We start from the raw sequence: 21102 nt of genomic DNA on the forward strand, positions 1-21102 counted from the left end.
GCACTGGTCCCTTGGCAGCGTCCCTCCTCACGACCGCTGGACCTTTGGGAACGGAATGGCGCAGGCCCCACACCTGAGGCCGCTTCCCTCGTAGGAAACTAATGTGGGGGGCCGTCCGGGAGGGCTGGGGGCTGGCTCCCGGGCAGGGGAGCCACACCGTGGCCCGCACGGCCTCGCCTTGCTGCAGCGGGCAGGCACGCCATGACCCCTCTGTGCCGCAGCGCGTCCACGTGTACCCTGGGCTGATGGACACGGGAGGTCTGAGGATGCCGCAGGAGCAAAGGGGCACCGGAGTACAGCACCTGCCCCTGGGCCGGTCCGCGAGTCACCTCCTAAGCCCTGGAGCCCTTTCTGTGCATGAGCGCGACCCCGCCCCATTCGTTACCTCACCCCCCGAGGGCCCACGAGGGTAGGCGCTGTGCCTGTTGAGAGATTTTACCCTTCCCTCAACCTGGGAGGGGGAGGATGATGGTCCCACTTTAGCAATAATGGAACTGGGAGCAGAGAGACCAAACATGAGCTGGAACCACACCACGGCTGATATTCGACTGCTCTGAGCCTGTGCCTGGCGCGCAGGCCTGTTTCCAAACCCGCCACCCATGGAGGACCTTGCGGGGCTGGAGGGAGGGGAGGCGGTCCACGGAGGCCTCCCCCTCCCCGGGAGCCCTCTCGGGGGCAGCGGGAGGTGGGTGGGGGGAGAGGACGGCGAGCACTCGGCCATGCCGAGGAGGGTGGCTGCCCGGAGCCCCCCGCGCCCGTGTGGCACCCTGGGTGTGGCCGCCAGGACCCCCACGTCTGGTGCCAGCTGCTGATGGGTGGCGGGAGGGCTGGTCCGGCCAGGCCTCCTTTCCCGAAGGGGACTGGGGCCAAACCCGCCCGTGCGTAATTTTCTCAAGCTGGCACGTGAGCCTTGGGCTCTTGCCCTTACCCTCCCTGTGCCTCGGTTTCCACAACTTCTAGTGGGGACAATAAGCCTTTCGCCTACGGCCTTCTGGGTGCTCGGGCCGGCCGGCGCGCGAGCGGCCCCTCGTTCTCCCTGCCACAACCCGGTCACCCCGTGGTCTAAGGCTGTGTGGGGGTGCCTTTTGGAGGGGTGTTTGGGCTCCCTCAGCTACGTGGTGGGTTTCTTGGGTACAGGAAGAGGCTCAGGCGAGGAGTGGACAGCAGGCCTGTGCTCCTGGAAAAGCACCTGGGCTCAGCGCCTGGCCAGGGGAGCTGCTCGGGCCACAGGAGTTAGTCTCATCGTCATGGAAAGGGGAAAACGCTTTAACAATTAACTGCGCTCCGCGGTGGAGGAGGCAGGTGGCTAGGCGCGGCGTCCGTGGCTGTAATTTCGGGTCCCTCTCTCCGATCATCACCGTCCAGGATGAATTCTGGCTCCTCTCTGACCCCCCATGCCTGACACAGCTCTGCAAACAAGGAGGCCTGAAGAGGTCATGTGCCATGACCGGTTTTAGAGGACTGAGTGAGACAGGCGGAGGGCAGAGGGGCCACAAGGGCGGCCGGGCACTCACCGGGGCCCTTGGAGTCGGGCTGGGGCGAGGTGCCTCCCTGCGGCTCCGCAGCGCCCGCCCCGGTCTCGCTGGCCAGGCTGCTCTGGCTCCCAGAGAGGAGGCTGGGGGGGCGGGCCAGCCCTGTCCGGGGGGACGGCGTGCTGCCACCTGCAAGAGACCACGCGTGGCAGGGTGCTCAGCCGGCCCCCAGGCCTGAGGGGAGACGGGTCAGCTGCCCTTTAGCCCGTCTACGATGACTTCCCATTTGGGAAGATGGGGCGCCTAAGGGACTGCCTTCCCAGCAGCGCCCCCAGATGGCTGTCCTGTTCCAGCATGCCCCACCCTTCTGGATTTATTTCTATATTTTTAGGAGGCGCCGGGGATTGAACCTGGGACCTCATACAAGGGAAGCAGGCACTCAACCACTGAGCAACATCCAATCCCCTGGGCCAAGACATTTAAAGGCAGTAGAATGGCGTAGACGTAGCTCAATGGCTGAGCACCTGCTCTGCATGGATGACGTCCCTGGTACCTCCTATAAATAAATAAACAAACAAACAAATAAGGCAACAGAATGGGACCTTTGGGTCTTTTCACTACATGTCAGATAAAGTCTCCAGTACGGCAATTGGGAATTAACAGTTTTTCCTGCCTTTGTAGAATGAGTGTGTGCGGGGAAAGGGCGTATATTTTAGTTCATCAAATAAGAGGGAGATTAACTGCTGCTTTGACTAAAGACTCGTCACTTAAGAGGTGCTAGTCCTTGCCCAGCTGGGTAGCCGTGGGCCCTGTAACACTGCCCTGATGGTTCCTCTCTCCTGGACCACTTAGTCACAGCTGAGAGGGGTGAATGGAGGGGCGCTCTGGTGGGGTGGGGGGATAAGGCCTGCCTGGAAAACAAGGCTGGCAGGTAAATTTCCTTCATACTTTTCTAATATAGGATCTGGCCTGGAGATGTGTAAGAGATCATCTAGTCCAGGGAAGTTTGCCTCTCTGGGTTATCCCTGCCTACTGATACTGACCACTTGGAAAACTACACCAGGGAGGATTCGGTGGCCACTTCAGGCCTCTGTGGGAAAGAGTATCATGATCAACTAGTGATGTCTGCCATGGACACGGCAGTGGGCGTGGTGGCACAGGTTCAGGCATTCGCCATCTCGATCTAGCCCAAGCTCCCCACCTCAGCAGGAATTCCTTCCACACCAGCTCTGGCAGGGGGCCACCCAACCTTGGCTCCAGGACAGCCACCCGAGGCCTTTTATTCCAGTTGGGGGTAGTTGAAGTTACTATAAACCTCTTTCTTCCCTTGCACTTCTATCAGCCTTCCTGAAACTTGTTTCAGAGAATCTAGTTCTAACCTCTGGAGCAACTCTGGATAAAGCTGGTCATTTCCATAGAAGGCCCTTCAAGGAAAGGAAAACAAAACGTGCTTCCCAGGCCTTCTCTGCTCCAGCCTCAGTACTCAAGTAAATGCTCCTTCATGTAACATGGTCACATGAGCTCAGAGATGTGACGTTCAGAAGGACCTTTGCAGACCTACTGCTCCATCCTCCGTGCTGCAGACGAGACAGTGGAGGCCCACAGGTACGGGGCGCAGGGAGCCTGGCTGGGCCTGCCCTTTACCCCTTGCCCTCCTTGCACCCTCTGAACATAGAGGTGAACCTCACTTTACGGCCTGCTTTTCAGGGGTGCTCATCTTTTAGCTCTGAGACTTGCGGCCTTCCAGAGCCACTTCTCCCCTCATCCTGAACAACTGGGCAGACACCCGCTGGGAGCAGCAGCCCCAGGAGGCAGCAGAGCCACTCTGCCCTGGGGCTTCTGAAACAGGCAGTGCTACTTCACACTTACCCGACTCCCCTGGTGGTTTGTCGGCTTTCAGGTCTCTGACCCCTGTGGGTGGGAGTCTGTCCTCCAGGCTGGAGGAGCTGATATCCGAGTCACTGTCACTGTCACTGGAAACCACTGGAAAAGACACAGATACTGACACAGGAGGTCATCCCTGCCCGCCACTGGCAGCAGGTGTCTGGGCAGAGGGCCCAGGGCAGGGCTCCCTCCTGCTGTGACAAAGTGGCCCTTTGGTTTTGGGCCTGAGAAACAATGGCCTGGGACGGGCAGACTCTGGCCCAAGACCCCACCACCAGTCACTGCATGAGCCGGAATGAGACCCCAGCCTGCCGGCTCCCAGTTCAGTTCCTCTAGCAGAGTCAAGAGTCGTTCTGAGAACAGGCTGCCGGGGCTGGAATCTCCGCTCCTTCCCTACAAGTGCCTCAGTTTCCTTGTCTGTAAAATGGGACAGTGACAGTTCCTACCTCATAGGGCTGTTCTGAAGTTTCAATGAATTAGGACATGTAAAGTGCCTAGAACACTCCATGAGGTCAGCTACTATTACACCTTTCACCTTTAAGTGTTGCCAGGTGGCAGCCTCAGAGCAGTTGTGCCTGCTCCGAAGGTGACAAGTGGCTTCCACCATGGACAGAGGGTTCTGACCGCTTCAGGGAGGGGGTGGCCTGTGGAGGTGGCTGGCCCGGGGGTGAGCCCTCCCTGCTGGGGCTGGCCACACTGGGCCCTAGTCCCTGCCTCTTCGTGCCAGGACTTGCCTCTGGCTGTGCAACTCCCTCCCCAAAGGCAGGCCTGAGGCCACCCCTGGCCACCCCGCCTGCCCGGTGCTGCAGTTTGTCCCGATGTGGTCCACCTGGTGGCCCTGGTGGTCTCTGTCTCACCAGGCCATTCAGTGTAGGTCGTGGCGTTGGATGCACAGGTGATGAGGGCGGAGCTGAGCCAGAGCCCGGAGGCCACCCCTCGCTCGGCACGGTGCAGGAAGCTGGTGGGTCCCCAGTACCCCCTGCTGTGTGAACAGGAGGTCCAGACAGTCCCCAGAGGGCGGAGGGGGAGGCAGGAGGTGTGCCTGGGGTAGCTCCTCGTGGTCCAGGCCCCTGACCTTGGTGGTGCCAGGCCGGCGGCTCACTCACTGGCTGCCCCGAGCCCGTGTGCCCTCCTTATGGTCAGTGGGGCTGCCAGGGCCCCTGCTTCCCCTCTGGCAGGTGACACCAAATGAAGGAGGCGAGGGGCTCCTAAAGGCTGCGTGCACTCGCTGGAGGGGACGTGCACACTGCTCTGGGATCCTGGGTGCATGGTCAGCGTCCGCAGAGAGGGCAGGGGGAGTCTCTCTGGCTGGAGGGTGAGTTCCTGTGTGGGCAGTGAGATGGGCGAGGGGAGCCAGCTGGCGCACAGCGAACACCCACTTTGGTAGAAGCCCTCTTTTCTGGCATAAGCAGGACCGTTGCCGGTTCATCAACAGCGGGGGTCCTAATACAGAACGTGTGCGTACTTTAAACGTTCTGTTTTCATTTAAACACAGCCCTGTGCAACACTCGCCAAGCTTCTGATGGACGCCTGGGTGCTTCTCGGAGACTGGCCCACGTGGCCGTCACGTATAAGCTGCACACGTACTGCACTGTCTGATTCCCAGACTCACGGTCATTAAATTGGAGCAAGAACTTTACACTGGCAAAGTAAGATGAGTGCAGTTTCTTTTGATATTTTTCTGTTTCTTCCTCCGGTTTTTTACAGTTGTCCCGTCCATACCTAAGTCAACCTAAACAATGGCATTTCTTTTAAGCGGACTGCCTCTATCAAGACTTTCCAAATGCTTGGTTTTAACAATGCTCTCTTTTCTGACTCTCTTCATCAACTTACATAACACTTAATTAAATTAGGTAGTTATAATAAGTGCACCTGCGTAGAAAGGTTTGGGATCTAAGGGAACAGCTCTCCTAGGTGTATAACCCACTCACGCTGGGTGGGAACCAGAGGCTGCCGGTGAGCGTTCACTCGGTTTCACCAGGGAAATGGAAAGTGTGGTTGTGGAGGGGGCTGGGAGGGGCCGAGCCGTTCACACCAGGCACTGCGTTACATCAGCAGGCGTTACCTTACACAACCACCCAAAATACTCTGTGCCGTGGGGACCCCTTCTGTGGGAGATAAGTCTGGAAAAGGATCGCTCTAGACCGCGGGGCTAATCGGTGCCCTGGGATCGGCCCCGCCTTCAGGGGCAGCCTGCTGGTCCCGAGCCTGCTGCACCTGAGCTCAGCGGGTGCAGGGGTCAGGAGCACCAGCTAACGCGTGGACAGGAGGGGAAACGGCATGCCATGTGCTTTCCGTCTAGATCTAGAGCCTTCCAGAAAACCTCTGTGCCTTCCACCTGTGTTATTTTCAGCTACGGGAGCCACGGCTCACAGAACCAAGGAGCAGGGGGTGGGGTGGCGCCAGCCCAGCACAGCAGCTTTACGAAGTTCCCTCCTCCTGCTTCTGGAGCCTCTTATCCCTGCGACTCTCCAATCACCGTGTCCTGCCAATCTCGCCTCTGAAACAGCTCTTGAATCAACGTCTCCTCGCCCTTGCCGCTGCCCTACTTCAGCTCAAGGCCTCGTCCTCTCCAGCCTGGGCTCCTGTGACCACGCCCCGCCTCCGCCCACCTGCGACGCTTCCCTGCCAGTTCCCCCCCCACCCAGTGGGGGGCTGCTCCCCTAACCTACAGGAACAAGTCCAGCCCCTGCCCCTTGGCTACTTCTCCAGCCTCGCCCAGTCAACCCGTTCCTCCAACCCCAAACGGCCATAGCTCCTGCCCGACTCTACCAGTCATTGTCCCCTGTGGTGACCTGCCTTCCCTCCAGGAAGCACCCACTGCCCGCCACCTGCCGCCCGCGCCCTGGCTGAGACACCCTGTGCTTCTGGCTACTGCGGCGCCAATAACGTCCTCCTCTAAGCGTGGGCGGGTCTGATTCCCCGGCTGTACGTGAGACTCCTTGAGGCGCGGATGACACCGGACCTACAGGTCCAGGTCAGGGTGGCTCTCCTTTCCCGCAGAGCCCGATCAACGTGGGCTGGCACAAAAGTGACGGCGGTGGCACGGCTCTCAGCCTTGTCCTTCCTTTCCTGTCTCAAGGCTCTGCCTGCTGTCTCCTTCCTTCCCCAGCCCCCAAGGAAGAGCTCTGGTTTGGGCTTTGGTGATGTACAATCAAGAGGGGACTGGGAGCAGCTAGGGCTCAGGTGCCCTCTGCCGCGTACTTGAGAAATCCAGGTGGAAGTCTGACGTGATGTGGTACTGCTTTCCGTTCCTGGCCTGGGTTTCTCTGATCATGAATCGGCCGAGCCTCGCTCTCACGGCTGCCAGCTGTATCAGCACCTGCGTAGTTTTGACTCAGTGTCTAACACCAACTCTGTGGGTCCCCAGGCATGGGGGGTGGAGGTGGGGGGCAAGAGGCAGGGTTCCTGGTAAACCCCTGGAGCAAGGAGCTCCCCAAATCTTCCTTGGGGTAGCAGGGGGAGTGGGGGCGGATTTGGGGCTCCCTCGCTCCTGGAGCGGGGGAGGGGACCAGCACCCCGGCCTCTGTGGTGTTAAGCAGTGCGCTGTCCCCGGGAGAACGTGGTGCCTGGGCTCGGCTCTGGTTTCCCCATCTCTCTGGAGGCAGCTGCCTCGGGATTCCCTGCCCATCCTTCCTGCCTAGGGCCCTGTGGTGCCTGGCTGCACAAGACTTAAAAAGAACCAAACACTGTGGACTGACCATATGATAGCCAGGCCCTGAGCCTCAATAGATTTCAGCTCCTACACTCTGATTTATTGCACTTACCCCACTCAGCTAACGTGGAGTTGAAGAATGTCAACCACCACACCATGGAGCCAAGAGTGCCTACAGCTGAAAGCAGGAGGATTGCATCCAGCATCCTTGTGGAATCTAAGCCCCCTCTTGACATAGATGTGGAGTGGACACAACCATTCCAGTTCCACAGGATGGAGGAATAGAGTAAGGATTAGCGTGGACTTACTGATATGCTATTCATGAACTATCGTGGTTAGTAATCGAAGAAAATGTGGCATTGGTGTGGAGAAAGTGGCCATGGTGGCTGCTGGGTGTGGGGAATGGGAGGAAGAGATGAGATGTGGAGGCGTTTTCGGGACTTGGAGTTGTCCTAGGTGGTGCTGCAGGGACAATTGCCGGACATTGTATGTCTTCCCATGGCCCACTAGATGGAACGTGGGAGAGTGTGGGCTATGAGGTGGACCATTGACCATGAGGTGCAGCAATGCTCAGAGATGTATTCACCAAATGCAATGGATGTGTCATGATGATGGGGGAGAGTGTTGCTGTGGGGGGAGTGGAGGGGATGGGGGGTGCGCGGGGACCTCATATTTTTTGAATGTAATATTAAAAAAAAAAAAAAGAACCAAACAGGGAAGCGGACTTGGCCCAGTGGATAGGGCGGCCGCCTACCACATGGGAGGTCCACGGTTCAAACCCTGGGCCTCCTTGACCCGTGTGGAGCTGGCCCATGCACAGTGCTGATGCGCGCAAGGAGTGCTGTGCCACGCAGGGGTGTCCCCCGCGTAGGGCAGCCCCACACGCAAGGAGTGTGCCCCATAAGGAGAGCTGCCCAGCGCGAAAGAAAGTGCAGCCTGCCCAGGAATGGCGCTGCACACATGGAGAGCTGACAAAACAAGATGACGCAACAAAGAGAAACACAGATTCCCGTGCCGCTGACAACAACAGAAGTGGACAAAGAAGAAGACACAGCAAATAGACATAGAGACCAGACAACCGGGGCGGGGGGTAGAGGGGAAGGGGAGAGAAAAAAAAAAAAAAAATAGAACCAAACAAACTGGGGGGATCAGAGAAGGGGAGAGAAATAAATAAATAAATAAAAATCTTAAAAAAAAAAAAAAGAACCAAACAATTCCTCAAGTTACAGGCAGCTGGTGTGTTCTCTGTCTCCTTTTCTAGACCCCAAAGGTACACAGTCATAGAAAACGGGGTGTACTAGTCAGGGTTCTCGAGGGAAACAGGACTGCCAGGATATATATATGTATCATGTGAATATTATGAGATTATTTTAGGAATTGGCTCATGCACCTTTGGGGATGGGCAAGTCCGAATTCTGTAGGGCAGGCTGCAAACTGGGAAGGCTGATGAAGTTTTTTTCTTTTTAAGATTTATTTTTATTTATTTCTTTCCCCTTCCCCTCCATTGTCTGCTATGTGTCCATTTGCTGTGTGTTCTTCTGTGTCCTCTTGCATTGTCGGGCGGCACCGGGAAACTGCATCTCTTTTTGTTGTGTCATCTTGTGCGTCAGCTCTCCGTGTGTGTGGCACCACTCCTGCACAGGCTGCACTTCTTTCACGCGGGGTGGCTCTCTTTGCAGGGTGCACTTCTTGCACGTGGGGCACCCCTATGTGGGGGACATCCCTGCTTGGCATGGTACTCCTTGCGCGGCAGCACTGTGCGTGGGCCAGCTCACCTCATGGGTCAGGAGGCCTGGGAATTGAACCCTGGATTCTCCATATGGTAGGCGGGCACTCTATCTGTTGAGCCACGTCTGCATCCCTCTGATGAATGTTTTTGGTGAATTCCCCAGGAGAGGCTGGCTTCCTTCTGACTGCTGAAGTCGTACTTCTCCCTTGAAGGTCTTTGACTGACTGCATGAGACTTCTCTCATTGCTCAGTTGATTGTAGGTGAAATCAGCCACAGATGCAATCAACTGACTGATGATTTAAATCCAGGAAATAGCCTCACAGTAACCATCAGGCCAGCACAGCCTTGACCAAACACCTGGACGCTGTAGCCCAGCCGAGGTGACGCATGAACTTAATCATCGCAGGGTAATGGCATCAGATGACAATTGTGCTCACACAGGTGTCCCAGAGCAGGGAAGCAGCCTGCTCCCCTCGCTTTCCCTCAGCTCCAGCAGTTTTGCTCACTGTGTCTGGAATTTCAAGCCAGCGCCAGGCCTCAGCTTAGAGGTCTCTGTGGTGCAAACCCAAATCCCGTGTCGAATCAATGCTAATAAACCCCACTCAAAAGAAACAAACCAAAGGCAGTCGGCAGTGTCCATGTCCTGCATCGGTACTGATCGTTAGTAGGAAATAAACGCACTTAGAAGGCACGGCAGGATGTCCCTGGACCACAGCCCAAAGCACACACCGTTTACCCAAATATTCACAGCTTCTTCCAGCAGCAAAGGAAGAAGCTGCTGCTTCTTCCTCCCCCTGAAATGTCACCATAAAACCCACACCTTGGCCAATCTGCCATTCGATTGCCGTTGCCACCTTTCCTTGCACAGCAGCTGTGATCATAAATTTTCCAGGCCTATTAACAAAGCTTTTAGGCTCATAAATCTTTTGGCCCTTTGCTCTTCCATCCCTAACAAAACACTCTGTGTCTGAGGGCTGATATAGATTTTTTTCTTTAATTCCCCAAAGGATGAGTCTGGGATGGCTCGGTGATGAGAGCTTGTATTCTGCCCACGCCTGACTTTTCAGATTCAAGATGGGAAAACACCGGGGAGAAGATGAGCGGACTGTCCCCATAGCCTTCCTGCAATGGAAGCACCGTTAAAATAGAGTCACCCAGGCGCGCTCCTGGCCGGGGCTCCTAGACCACTTGCTTGGGGACCTGGCATCCCTGAGACCATCCCATTGAGCCCCAGAAGGGCTGCTCCCCTCAGCTCAGCACTTGTCCTCAGGGGTGGACAGCCCCAGCCCCAGTCAGGCCCAGCTCTCTGGGGATAGGCCAGCTCGCTACCCCCAACCCCCCCCAAACCAGCTCACTCTTGGATTTGCAATTTGACTGTCGCCATGGAAACTCAGTTTGGGTACATGGAGGGGGGCAGGGAAGCCTTTACTTTTGGAAAGACTTGCCTGCCTGCCTTAAAAGGACGATGGTTGGCAGCTGCTGTCCCGTGGACACGCTTCGCCTGGGACAGCCCAGGGGCCAGGCTGGATGGTGGCCACTGGCACTCGCAGTGCTGTGCTGGGATTCGGGGGCCAAGCCCCCACACCCCGCTGGGTGTCATCGTAGAGGCTACGTGGCTGACCTGGGCGCTTGTCTGGACCTGCTTCCTGGGATTCAGCTTCAGCCTGCTTTGTCCCATGTGCAGAGGACGCTGGCTCCCCTCCCGGGGCGAGAGCCGGGAAAGCTCCCCTTCTGGGCCACAAGCCTCCGCCCGCCTGGCACCAGGACCGCCAGCAGCCTGTGCGCTTGGAAGGCGCTTGTGAGCTGCCGCTGCTCCGCTGGGAGGCTCCCAGAGCCCCCAGAAATGATGGGGATTAGCGGGAGAGAGATATTTTCAGCAAACATTCTGCCAAGGCAAAGCAGATGGTGGAAGGTTTTGCATACTGAAAACAAAAAAAACCCTTTTTTTTTTAATGTAAAAGAACGATAAGGCCCTGAGGAATGCACTGACTTTCCAGTTAGCCCTCCCCAGCCCCCCAGGCCGGCGCTGCGGCCCCTGCGCTAGGCTAGGACTGCTCATAACCGCCCACCCCCCAAAAAAAGGCCTGGTTTGGCCTGAGATCCTGAGGCGCCTCCTCAAGTCCAAGGCTCCATTTCTGGTGACTGCGGGAGGGAAGAGTGGGGCGATGAGGAGGCACCGGCTCTGAGTCAGAGTCAGGTTTGTATCCTGGTTCTGCTGCGTCCCAGCTGTGTAACTTTGGGCCGGTGTCTTTCCCTCTCTGTGTGCTCAGTGGGCCATCTGTGAAACGGGGGAGGATGCTCCCTTCCTGGGTTGTATGAATGTGAAAACGTGTCACACAGGCAGCGCCTGCACGTGGCAGGTGCTGGCTAAGCGGCAGCTGTTTTATTTGAGGGGGCGTCCCAAACACATAGGCCCAAACACGGGCACGTCTTGGCCTCCGGGCCACCACGTTGGGTGCCCAGGTCAGCGTCACAGGGGTGCACTCGTCTCCTGTGTGGGAGCCTGGAATCCCACCCCTGCCTCACGGGACACCGAGGGCTGGATGCCTTTAGAGGCCATTCGGAGGCCGAGCTGGGGTTTGAACCCTGCTCTATCACCAGGCTCCTTCCTCTTCCCACCCCACCGAGCAATGTAGAGCTCCCCTTGGCACAGCCTCGACCCGACGCCTCTGTTCCCTAGAAAGCCTCCCTCCAGGCAGGACAGTTTGCCGTCTCCCCTCTTCAGCACTGCTTTCTGGACCCTTTGCCCTGTCGGAGGCAGGGGCCGCAGAGTGGGAAAGAAGCACTTCTAGTCCACCCCAGCATCTTGGGCTCGGGTTCAGCTGCCTTGCACACTCCCAGGCATGTACTTAATCTCTCTGAACCTCAGTCTCCTCATCTGTAAAATGGAGATGATGATAACTAGCAATAAAAGAAGGCCAAGCAGGAGAAAAGGCTTTGCAAGTTTAAAAAGCTGGGGAAGCGGACGGGCCCAACTGATAGGGCATCCGCCTATCATATGGAGGGTCCAGGGTTCAAACCCAGGGCCTCCTAACCTGTTTGATGAGCTGCCGTGCACAAGGAGTGCTGTGCCACACAGGGGCGCCCCCACGTGGGGGAGCCCCATGCACAAGGAGTGCGTCCCGCAAGGAGAGCTGCCTTGCATGAAAAAAAGAAGTACAGCTCGCCCAGGAGTGGTGCCACACACACAGAGAGCTGATGCAGCAAGATGACGCAACAACAACAAAAAAGAGATGCAGTTTCCCAGTATTGCCTAACAATGCAAGCAGACGCAGAAGAACACACAGCAAATGGACAGAGAGCAGACAACAGTCGGGCGGGGGGGGGGGGGGGGGGGAAGCAGGGGAAGGGGAGAGGGGAAAAAAAAGCTATACAAGGTGAGCAGCTGTAGCTCGGTGGTTGAGCTACATCTGCTCTCCTGGGTTCAGTCCCTGGTACCTCCTAGGGGAAAAAAAAGAAAAGCTACACAAGCCTACAGGTAGTTTTAAAAATGGGAATTCTATCCATCCTCCAGGCACCTGTTCAAAATGTGCCTCTGTTGAAAGTCTCCCCAGCCCCAGGAAAAGGACGGAGCCGGGCTCTGCCCTTGCCGGACACCGTCTGGTGCTGTGCTTTTCCGCCAGCCCCCAGCCTGACTTCCTCGGCTGCGCCTGGAACCACCCGAGGGCAGAAGCCATGTCTTAGTTCACATCCTCTCCTGTCCTCAGCCCCAGCACTGGGCTTGGGGCAAAGCAGGCACTCAGTAAGCACTTGTGGCCTGCTTCCCTGGAAACACTTCCTAGGAGAGGAAATGAAGCGTGTGCAGAAGTAGCGGCCCGGAGCCTGCAAGGCGGAAGGAGAGCCTGGAGCCCCAGCGTCCTTCTCCAGCCTCTGCCGGAGAGCTGGGCTTTCCCCCAGGCAGGTGCCGCCCCCTTGAAGGACACGCCGTGGCCGAGCCGGGCAGCCGGGCAGGCCCGCGGCCCCGGACCCGGGAGGACGGGCGGGGCCGTGCCCTGCGCACGCAGCCTGCTCTTCTTCCAAACCCGGGTCCAGGCTCTGTTCTGGGAACTCCTTCAGGCCCCTGCGGCGGGACGCTGTGGCCAGAAGAGGCTTTCTGAGAGCCACCGCTGGCCTCCCCCGCGCCCGAGCTGGGAGTCAGGACCGGTGTGCTCGGCTCCCCCTCGCCAGCGGCCTGGCCCCCAGAGCCTCGTTTTCTCATCTGTAAGATGGGGAGCCCCAGGACCCCCAGTGGGAGAGCTAGGGAAGGGCCCCTTTGCAGGCTGCCCGAAGCCCTGAGGGGGGCCCCAGGGGGGCAGGCGTCGGCAGGTGCAGCAAAGACCAGGCTGGGAATTGGGATATGGGAGGGGTGGGTCTGCTGTGCTTGCTCATTCTCCATTGATTTTAATTAACTCCCTCCTTCAGCCTCACAGACAGGCAGGAGGCACCAGATAATGAAGACGGATCTCCAGATCGATAAAGACGTGGTCACCGGCAGTGAAATCCTGTAGTCCCTGCCCTTGCTTGAGGAGCTCCAAATAGAATGGGCAACTGATGGAAGGACGGTGCCCCCAAGAGAGAACATGATACACTGGTGGGGGTGTTCAGGGAGGGCTTCCTGGAGGAGGTAGATTTAAGAGTGGGCGCCTTTCAGGCAGCTAGAAATGCTGCAGCATCCGGGACAGAGGCCAGGAAAAGCAAAGGCCAAGTGGTGGGCTCCTCTGAGGCCAGGGCAGCCGTGCTGGCTCAGGAAACCAGGGGACGTAGGGTGGGGTGGCTTGGGTAGTCTCTGCGCCATTTCTCCTGGAAGAAATAAAGGGAGGCAGGCCTCCTGCCCGCTCCTGCGCTGGGAAGTGAAGGGTGTCTTTCTGCAGCTCTTGTTCTTTCTGTGTCTCTGCGCCCATGACCCTCTGTCTTTCGTTTCCTTCATCTCTTGCCTGTTTTTCTCTCTCTCTGCTTTGGCTGTTGAGTCTCTCGTCTTTCCTTCCCTCTTTCCTCCCGTCTCTCTTTCCCTGTCTCCGTGTGTTCTGAGTCTTCCTGGGTCTGCCTCCCGGCCCGTCTTTCTCGGGTTCGTGGCCCTGCTCTCCAGGTCAGTGTCTCTGTCCACCTGCCTCCGGCTCCGGCTCCGGCTCCCCCTCCAGGCCCCTCCGTCACATCTCCGCAGGGCCCGGCTTTCTTGGCCTCTGGGTTTGTGCCTCAGTGCCTCCCCCAGGCTGATGGGCTCTGAGCGCAGAGCTCGGGTGGGGGCGGGCTGCCCGCTTTGCTGTGCTTCAGGGAGGGGATCACTCGTGCCCCCAGCCCCTCCCCTATTCCAGGGGCAACCCCCCTTCCTTTCTGAAGGGAGAGCCCAGAGCAGACGCCCCCGGCCTCCAACTGCCTGTTTCTGTGGGAAATCAGCTCAGCCCCATCTGCGAGGGTGGCAAACCGCCCCCCCCCCCATGATGGACAGAGGGCCCCGGAGAGCTGCCAAGAAGAGCGGAGCTGGCACTGTTATCTCCTGGGGCTTCAGTGAAGTCAGACAGGGTAGGCGGGCCCAGATTTATTCACTTCGTTCAGGTCCCTGAAGGCTGCTAAATCCGGACTGGGCAGAATTAAGTTGTTGGTTCACGCGGGGAGACAGGTGAGCGGCTGGAGAGGGGCGCTCTTTCCCCGTGCGGAGCAGGGCCCGGCACAGCCTGGCACGCGGTGGGCGCTCCACGCACGTTTGCTGAACTGATGCCTGGGGCTGGCTCGGGGGGCTGGGCACGCTTTCCCATCAGGGGTCTGGCTCGGGGGGCTGGGCACGCTTTCCCATCAGATCAGGCCCCGAGACTCAACCCGCCAGCTCAGGCTGCCACTGGGTTTGGGCAGACGAGAGCAGCGGCTGTACCCTCCGTGGTGTGACTTATGGGTGCTTCTCTTGGAAAAGAAATCTCCCCGCCAGCGAGGATGCCCAGGACAGGGAGGAGGTGGGGTGGGCGACAGCAGCTCGTTCGAGCTGAGGACTTCTGTTCTGGGCGTCCCTGGGTTCCACGCCATTGACACTGGCGCGAGCGCAGCATCATCCAGGGCTCCAAGGATCCAAAACAGGTCTATGTGCGTTCCTCTTCCAAAACACACCCACACGAGACTGCCAGGCCTCTATTTCCTTGAGATTTATGGGAAGGGCAGTTTGGTCAAGTGGGGACAATCGTCGTACCCCACCCCAGGACTGGTGCACAATACTTAGCACGGTGCCCGGAACGAGCAGCCACATGAGCCCTGGCAGCTGCTCTGGGGCTGTTTTATTTCTTCTTGTTGTTTTTAGGATGTGCTGGGGAATGAATCCAGGGCCTCATACATGGGAAGCAGGCGCTCAACCACTGAGCTACATCCGTTCCCCAATGAGTTGGTCTTTTTGTTTGTTTTGTTTTTAGGAGGTACCTTAGATCGAACCCGTGACCTCGTACGTGGGAAGCAGGTGCTCAACCACTTGAGCTGCATCCGCTCCCTGGGGGCTGTTTTTATGTGGCCACTCAGGAATAGGGCCTGAAGGCAGCCCCTTTCCCCTGCACAGACTGCCTGGCCAGCGGTTCCCAGGCTCACAGCTAAGGCTGGCAGAAGGCGGCCAGACGGGAAGAGCGGCGGCTGACCCCACGTCAGGGCTGCTGCCGGCGGGCTCGGGCAACCCAGCGCCGTCCCCACTCCTCCGCCCCAGCCCTTGCGGGGGGTGGATGACACTCAATTCCCCGCAGGCTGGCGGAGGCACAGACAGGACTCGCGGACTGCGGCTTTTCACCGGGTTGTCCGAGTGGGGCCAGCCAACGGCGCGGCCGGATGTGGGGTGGTGACGGGGAGGGACGCGGGCGAGGAGGTCAGGGCTGTGCTGGGACCAGGAGATCGGAAAGCAGGTGCCGGGGGACTCAGCAGACCCCCGCTGCCCCAGGGCTGCCGGGAGGAAGGGGCTCTGCCGCTGGGAACCCCCAGACGGGAAAACACACCCGAGCCAAGTGGCCTTGGAGGGGCTGCTGGCCCCGGGTGACCAGCCTCCAGCAAACCTGCCTCCGAGCGGCCGACTAAGCCCGGCGGTCGGTCGTGAGTACGACCCCGGGCATCCCGGGCCCTGTCCCGGGGGTGCTGCGGGAGGAACGCCCGGTCCCTGCCAGCCAGGCCTCGAGGGGCTTCCAGGCTGCAGCACAGCCCAGGCCTGCCTTCGCGGCGGGGGTGATGCATGGGGGTCACTCCTGCGCCACTGCTTTCCGGGGCCCTCACAGCCCTGTGGGCAACAGGGCAGGGAGTGGGGCTGTGTTTGCCCCCTTCTCACGGCTGGCAATGCTACATGACCCGCTACCGCCCACTGGACGTCTGCTGCAGGCAGGCGCGGGGTTGGTACCTCACACGCTCACCCCCAGCCTGACTAGGCTGCAAGGCGCGGCCTGCCCCCCGTGACCCACGAGAGAGCGCGGGTGCGAGGGGCGAGGCGGTACGATGGTTGTGGCAAAACTGCCGAGCGCTTGCTACCTGCCAGGCGCTGGCTTTCCACGCTCTTTCTGCAACGATTCATGAACCAGCCCGAGGGGGTAGGGATGGTCATTTTATGGGGGCGTAAGCTCTGTGTCTCATTTTTGCACGTGGGTGTCCAGCTGTTCCCATGGTTTGCTGAGAAGGCTACCCCTTCTCCACTGGATTGCCTGTGCTCCCCTAAAATCAGGAGTGACGATTCTATACGCCCCCCTTTTACAGACAAGAAAACAGGCTTGGAGGTGGGGGACTAGGGCTGGCTTGTCTCCCTCCAAAGCTACTTTTCTGAGTTTGAAGCCATAATCCCTGTGATGAAGAGCAGATCCTTGGAATCAGAGAGAGGCGTTAGATTTTCTGACTGATGGGAAGTTGCTGCAGGCAGGTGCCTGCCCCCAATTTGGCGTCTAGCCCAAGAGTTTTGCAGGCCCGGGGTGTCTGTTGCGAGCTCCTGAGATGGGCCCACCAGCTTCTCGCCCGGCCTTGCCCCCTGTCCTCACCCCACAGCCCCAGCACGTTCCTGACCAGCCGGTGCCAAAGCCCACGTGCCCCCAATGTGAGGCCACAGCCCAGCCCAACGGCCCCGCAGGGCCACCAGGCCGCGAGGACCCAGGGCTGATTTGGAGCTCCAAGGGCCAGTTTCACAGGGCGGGGGCTCGGAGCTCACGGAGCCAACTCCAGCCAGGACGCCCGGTGCTCAGGGCCACCAGCTCCAGCCTTCCCTTAGGGCATCAGCCCCCCAACCCCCCCAAACGGTGTCCCCTCATTTCAGCGACAGGTCGCCTCCTGCCTTCTGGCTCACAGGGGCTCTGATGAAGACACTTTGACGGGGTGACCTGGGTGAGGCCGAGGGCTGTGCCCACCCCCTGACTCTAAGGAGAAGGTCAAGAAATTTCTATTTGGAGATCCTTCTGCAACTAGCCCTCAGTGCCTTGTGAAGCCCCAGCGGGGACCCTTAGTTACAGGCGCTTCTTGTTGACCTGTGCAAGGGGAGGAGCCTGGCAAGAGGTATTTTAAAAAGCCCATTGGAATTTAGCATGTGTGAATAAGGATTTTAATTTTAATTGAATATATTTATAACTGTGAACAGTTGGAAACCACTGAAATGTCTGTCAAGAGGGAGAAAGCTAAATAATTCAGAGAAAAGCCACATAATGGAATACTACTCAGCAGTCGAAAAGAGTGAGGAAGAGTTCTCTAAGCTGACATGGAAAGAGCTTTAAGGTATGTGGTTACCTGGAAATCCCAAGTTGCACATCGGTACCTAATTTTGGCAACCTCCTATACTATTTATTTCTATATCTATAGCCTATTATATAAAATTGCTTTCTATAAAAAATTGCCATCTGTGTAGATTTGAAAAATGGTTGAAATCAGCTGGTTTCACCTATAGCACATTTATGTGTATGTAAATTCTTTTTTTTTTGTATGTAAATTCTTGAACAGAGGGCTGCAAGGGCACACACCAAGCGGCCTCTGGGGAGGGGGTGGGGGTGGGGAGGCAGGCAAAGGAGCTTCAGCTTTTTTATAAGGCGTGGAATTTCAAAGATTCCTTGTGTAATTAATGAATTTTAAAAATTAAACAGTTAAAAATTAATGAAAGGCAAACTGCTTAAAATTAGTACGCAAGGAAAAAATACAAAAATAAAATTAGTACTAATTAAACGGTTGTTGTCTGTTTGCTTATTTTCTTGAAGCAAACAGCAGGCCTACACGGTGAAGACTGGCGCTCACGGCCTGCAGCACGCCACGCAGGGACAAAACACGCTCTCCGGGAGTCCCTCTTGGTGGCTCCTGTGTCTGTGTGTGGGTGCATTTGGGGGCTTCTGGTCTCTTTCTATTATCTTTGAATAAAAAAACAAAACCCAGGAACTTCCAGCTCCCCAGGACTAGAGAAGCCATGCAGGGCGTAAAATGAAGAGACACAGAAGGTGATAATGAAGCCGAAGAGGCCAGCCTGGGGATGGGATTTTGAGAGGGAGAGTCAGTTCATTAGTGGGTGCTTATCACAAGCACTGAGGGCGGTGGGTGCCAGGGCGGGTGTGATGCAATTCACTGGCCGCCCGTGTAGCGCCGAGGGGCACGCGAATGGAGGGGCTAAGGTGACACAGCGTGGCAGCCTCCGTGCGCGCTCTGGGAGCTGCCTGCCCAGCCGTGGTCTACCACCTGCCTGGAATTCCTCCAGTAGCATTTCCTTCCTTTGGATTTGGAAAGAGATATCAAAACTGGAAGAGGGCTCATTAACTCTCAGGCCCAGCACCCCTCCTCATTCTACTCATGGGGAAACTGAGGCCCAAAGAGGAACAAAGGCCTCTAGAAATGAAGGCCTTCCTGCCCAGGGGTCCCTAATAAGACCCCAGCCCTGCGTACATCGGCAGTGCTCTGGAGGTGAGGGCAGGGGTCACCTCCAGGCTCACAGCAGACCACAGAGCCACTGTGGGCAGGGCTGTGGGGTCAGGATCAGGAGTGGGGATACACAGATGGCACATGGCCAGACCCCTGCCCCCCAGTGGCCAGCTGGAAAGATCAGTGTGTGACACGGGCTGGATATACAACTCCACGTTCACGGAGAAATGTGCCCATGCCCACTTGTCTTGCAACAGGTGTCCCTGTTGGTGGGTTCACTCACTTTTCATGTGGAGACAACGATTTCACTTTCTACGTAATAACACTGCAAAAGTGACACTAAATGCCAACTGACAGTGTGAGAGACAATAGGGAGGGGTGGGGTCTATAGAAAGCTGGAGAAAAAAAGCCCTGTGTCAAGGGGGAAGCTGCTACTGAGCCTGGCTAATTTTTCCAGGGAGAGGAATGACTGATTTTTAAAAAAGAAACCAGAACGCCATTAAAAAAACTCTCCACATTTTAAAAGTGAGCCAGATCAGGGCAGTGCTTGGCCAGTTTGCAATCTGTAACACCAGCAAATGTCTAACCCTCCGAGGACAGATGGCATCCCGCCTGGCCACGTGGAAGCACCCACCCACCCGCTCTGCCTCCCTCCCCAGGCGTCAGTCAGCCTGGCCCCTCTGAGGGCCACACACCCTCCCAGCTGCTCTGAAGGCTGCAGAGGATTCATGTACCGAAGCCGACGTGACAGAAATGGCAAGTCCAGAGTCTGCCGGGGAAATACAGGGGGTGGGGGGGTGGGGAGAGGGTGGCTGAGAGCTCTGAGGAGCTTCCAAAGTGCTAATTTCTCAGGAACAGAGAAAGAAAGAAGGCGGCATAGCAACAGCTGGCTCTGGGCAGTGAGCAATACTGTCTGAAAATAAAACATTTTACAATCCACAACCGCGGCTCATTAAGAATGAATGGATCCACTGGTATAAATAGCAAGCTGCGTTAAGAAGTCAGGAAACAGCATATGTGTTTGATGGAAAAACGGCTGCCATGGAACTGCCTATTAGCTCAGTCAGCTGCGGCTCTGGGCTAACGAGACAGAGGCGGTGGTTCAAAGCTAGCATGGACTCCGGGGTTTCTTGGGCCTCAGCCTCGGTCACAACATACCAACAGCCCATAATGAGCTTCTCCCAGCGTTTGATCCAGGGCCCCTGTTATAATATCCGGCCTTTGCTTGCATGCTTCCAGTAACAGGGGGCTCACTACCATGTCAATCGAAAACACCCAGTTCGGGGGCTGGATGGCTTTTGAGCTGCAGACATAAATTTCCACCTGCCTGTTCCTGCTCTGCTTTGGGGTCAGCAGCCCTACCTGGTCACGCCATCCACTGTGGCTGATGGGACCCAGGTTGGACACAAAAGGGACAGGGTGAACAGAAAGGAGCTGGACTCTCCTGAGAGGGCGGGACATGGGGCCCTGAGGGCCAGGGGCAGAGGCTGAGCCTGGAGGGTGGAGGGCAGCGGTGGCAGGGGATCCCCCAAGGGCGGAGAGCAGAGCAGCCAGAGGGGCAGGGATTCGAGACGGCGAGCTCCCTGGGAGGCAGGAGCAGCCAGGCTCCCACGAAGCCTCGCGGGCCTTCGCTTCCCAGCCGTGGCGTCTGGGAGACCCTTCCCTGCAGCCTGGCCGCGACACTACCCCCTGTACTCGAGCCCGCCTCGGTGGTCTCCGTGCCTGGCAACCAGACTCCCTGTGGCCACATGAGAAACAGAGGGGGCGGCGGGTGTGGCGACTTGGGTAGCCCCGTACCACATTCTTAAGGGGATACGGTGGGAGATGGGGGTGGGAAGGGGGGCCCGGGATGCAGGACGCTGGTGCCCGCCCGCTGGCCACTGCCCATGTGACTGCCCCGGCCTCGTCTGCCAGGGAAAGCCCACCTCACCGTCCCCAGCTGCCCCGTGGGCTGTTCTAGGCACCGAGTGAGAGCATGCCCGTGAGTCCCAGGTGCTCTGGTGTGGGCTAATGCAGCCCCGAACCCCTCGGCTTCTCCTGGAGGTGGGGGGGCGGGCAGGTCACCACGGGGCCGCCCGGGAAGGGCCAGCCCCAGGTCAACATTTGCAGCCCGAGCTGAACCACAGAACCCCAAAGCTAGCTTTTCACTGGAACACACACACAACCACGGTTCAGGAGTTTTAAAAAAAATTGTTTAAAAGCTACTGAACCAGTGAAGGGCTAATAAAACTCCCATTTTTCTAAAGACTACCCAACTGGAACAATTCCAAAACCTCGAAGTTGTTTTCTGGAACAGACCCTGAAGGGAGCCCGTGTGTAATTCTATTTAAATCTGTCTGGGAAACCTGGGCTCGGCTCCGATGCACAGTGGGGGGTGAGAGGCGGGCGGCCTCCTGGGCCGGCAGTGACCCAGGCCGGGTGCAGAAGGGACTCGAGGGACCTGTCCGTGCCCCAGCAGGGACTTTTGGGCCTAGAAAGGTTTCTCTGCCAGGTCTGAGGGGCTGGGGCACAGGGCAGGGTGGAACGGCCTCCGCAGTCCGGCCAGGCCCGGGGCCCTTCCCTA

At 57.7% G+C, this 21102-nt stretch overlaps 1 protein-coding gene across 7 annotated transcripts in view; it reads right to left on the reverse strand.

Moving 5' to 3' along the window:
- The window catches only part of RPH3AL (rabphilin 3A like (without C2 domains)), a 139453-nt gene that overhangs the window by 1153 nt on the left and 117198 nt on the right, over positions 1-21102 (reverse strand). For all 7 annotated transcript variants that reach the window (XM_071210409.1, XM_058283103.2, XM_071210406.1 and 4 more), the window contains 2 exons: positions 3342-3455; positions 1515-1661 (listed from right to left, as the gene is read on the reverse strand). In XM_071210409.1, the coding sequence (XP_071066510.1) occupies positions 1515-1661; positions 3342-3455 (261 nt within the window). The remainder of the gene's footprint in view (positions 1-1514; positions 1662-3341; positions 3456-21102) is intronic.

This window comes from Dasypus novemcinctus, chromosome 21 (genome assembly GCF_030445035.2).
Source record: "Dasypus novemcinctus isolate mDasNov1 chromosome 21, mDasNov1.1.hap2, whole genome shotgun sequence".
NCBI classification, from domain to species: Eukaryota; Metazoa; Chordata; class Mammalia; order Cingulata; family Dasypodidae; genus Dasypus; species Dasypus novemcinctus.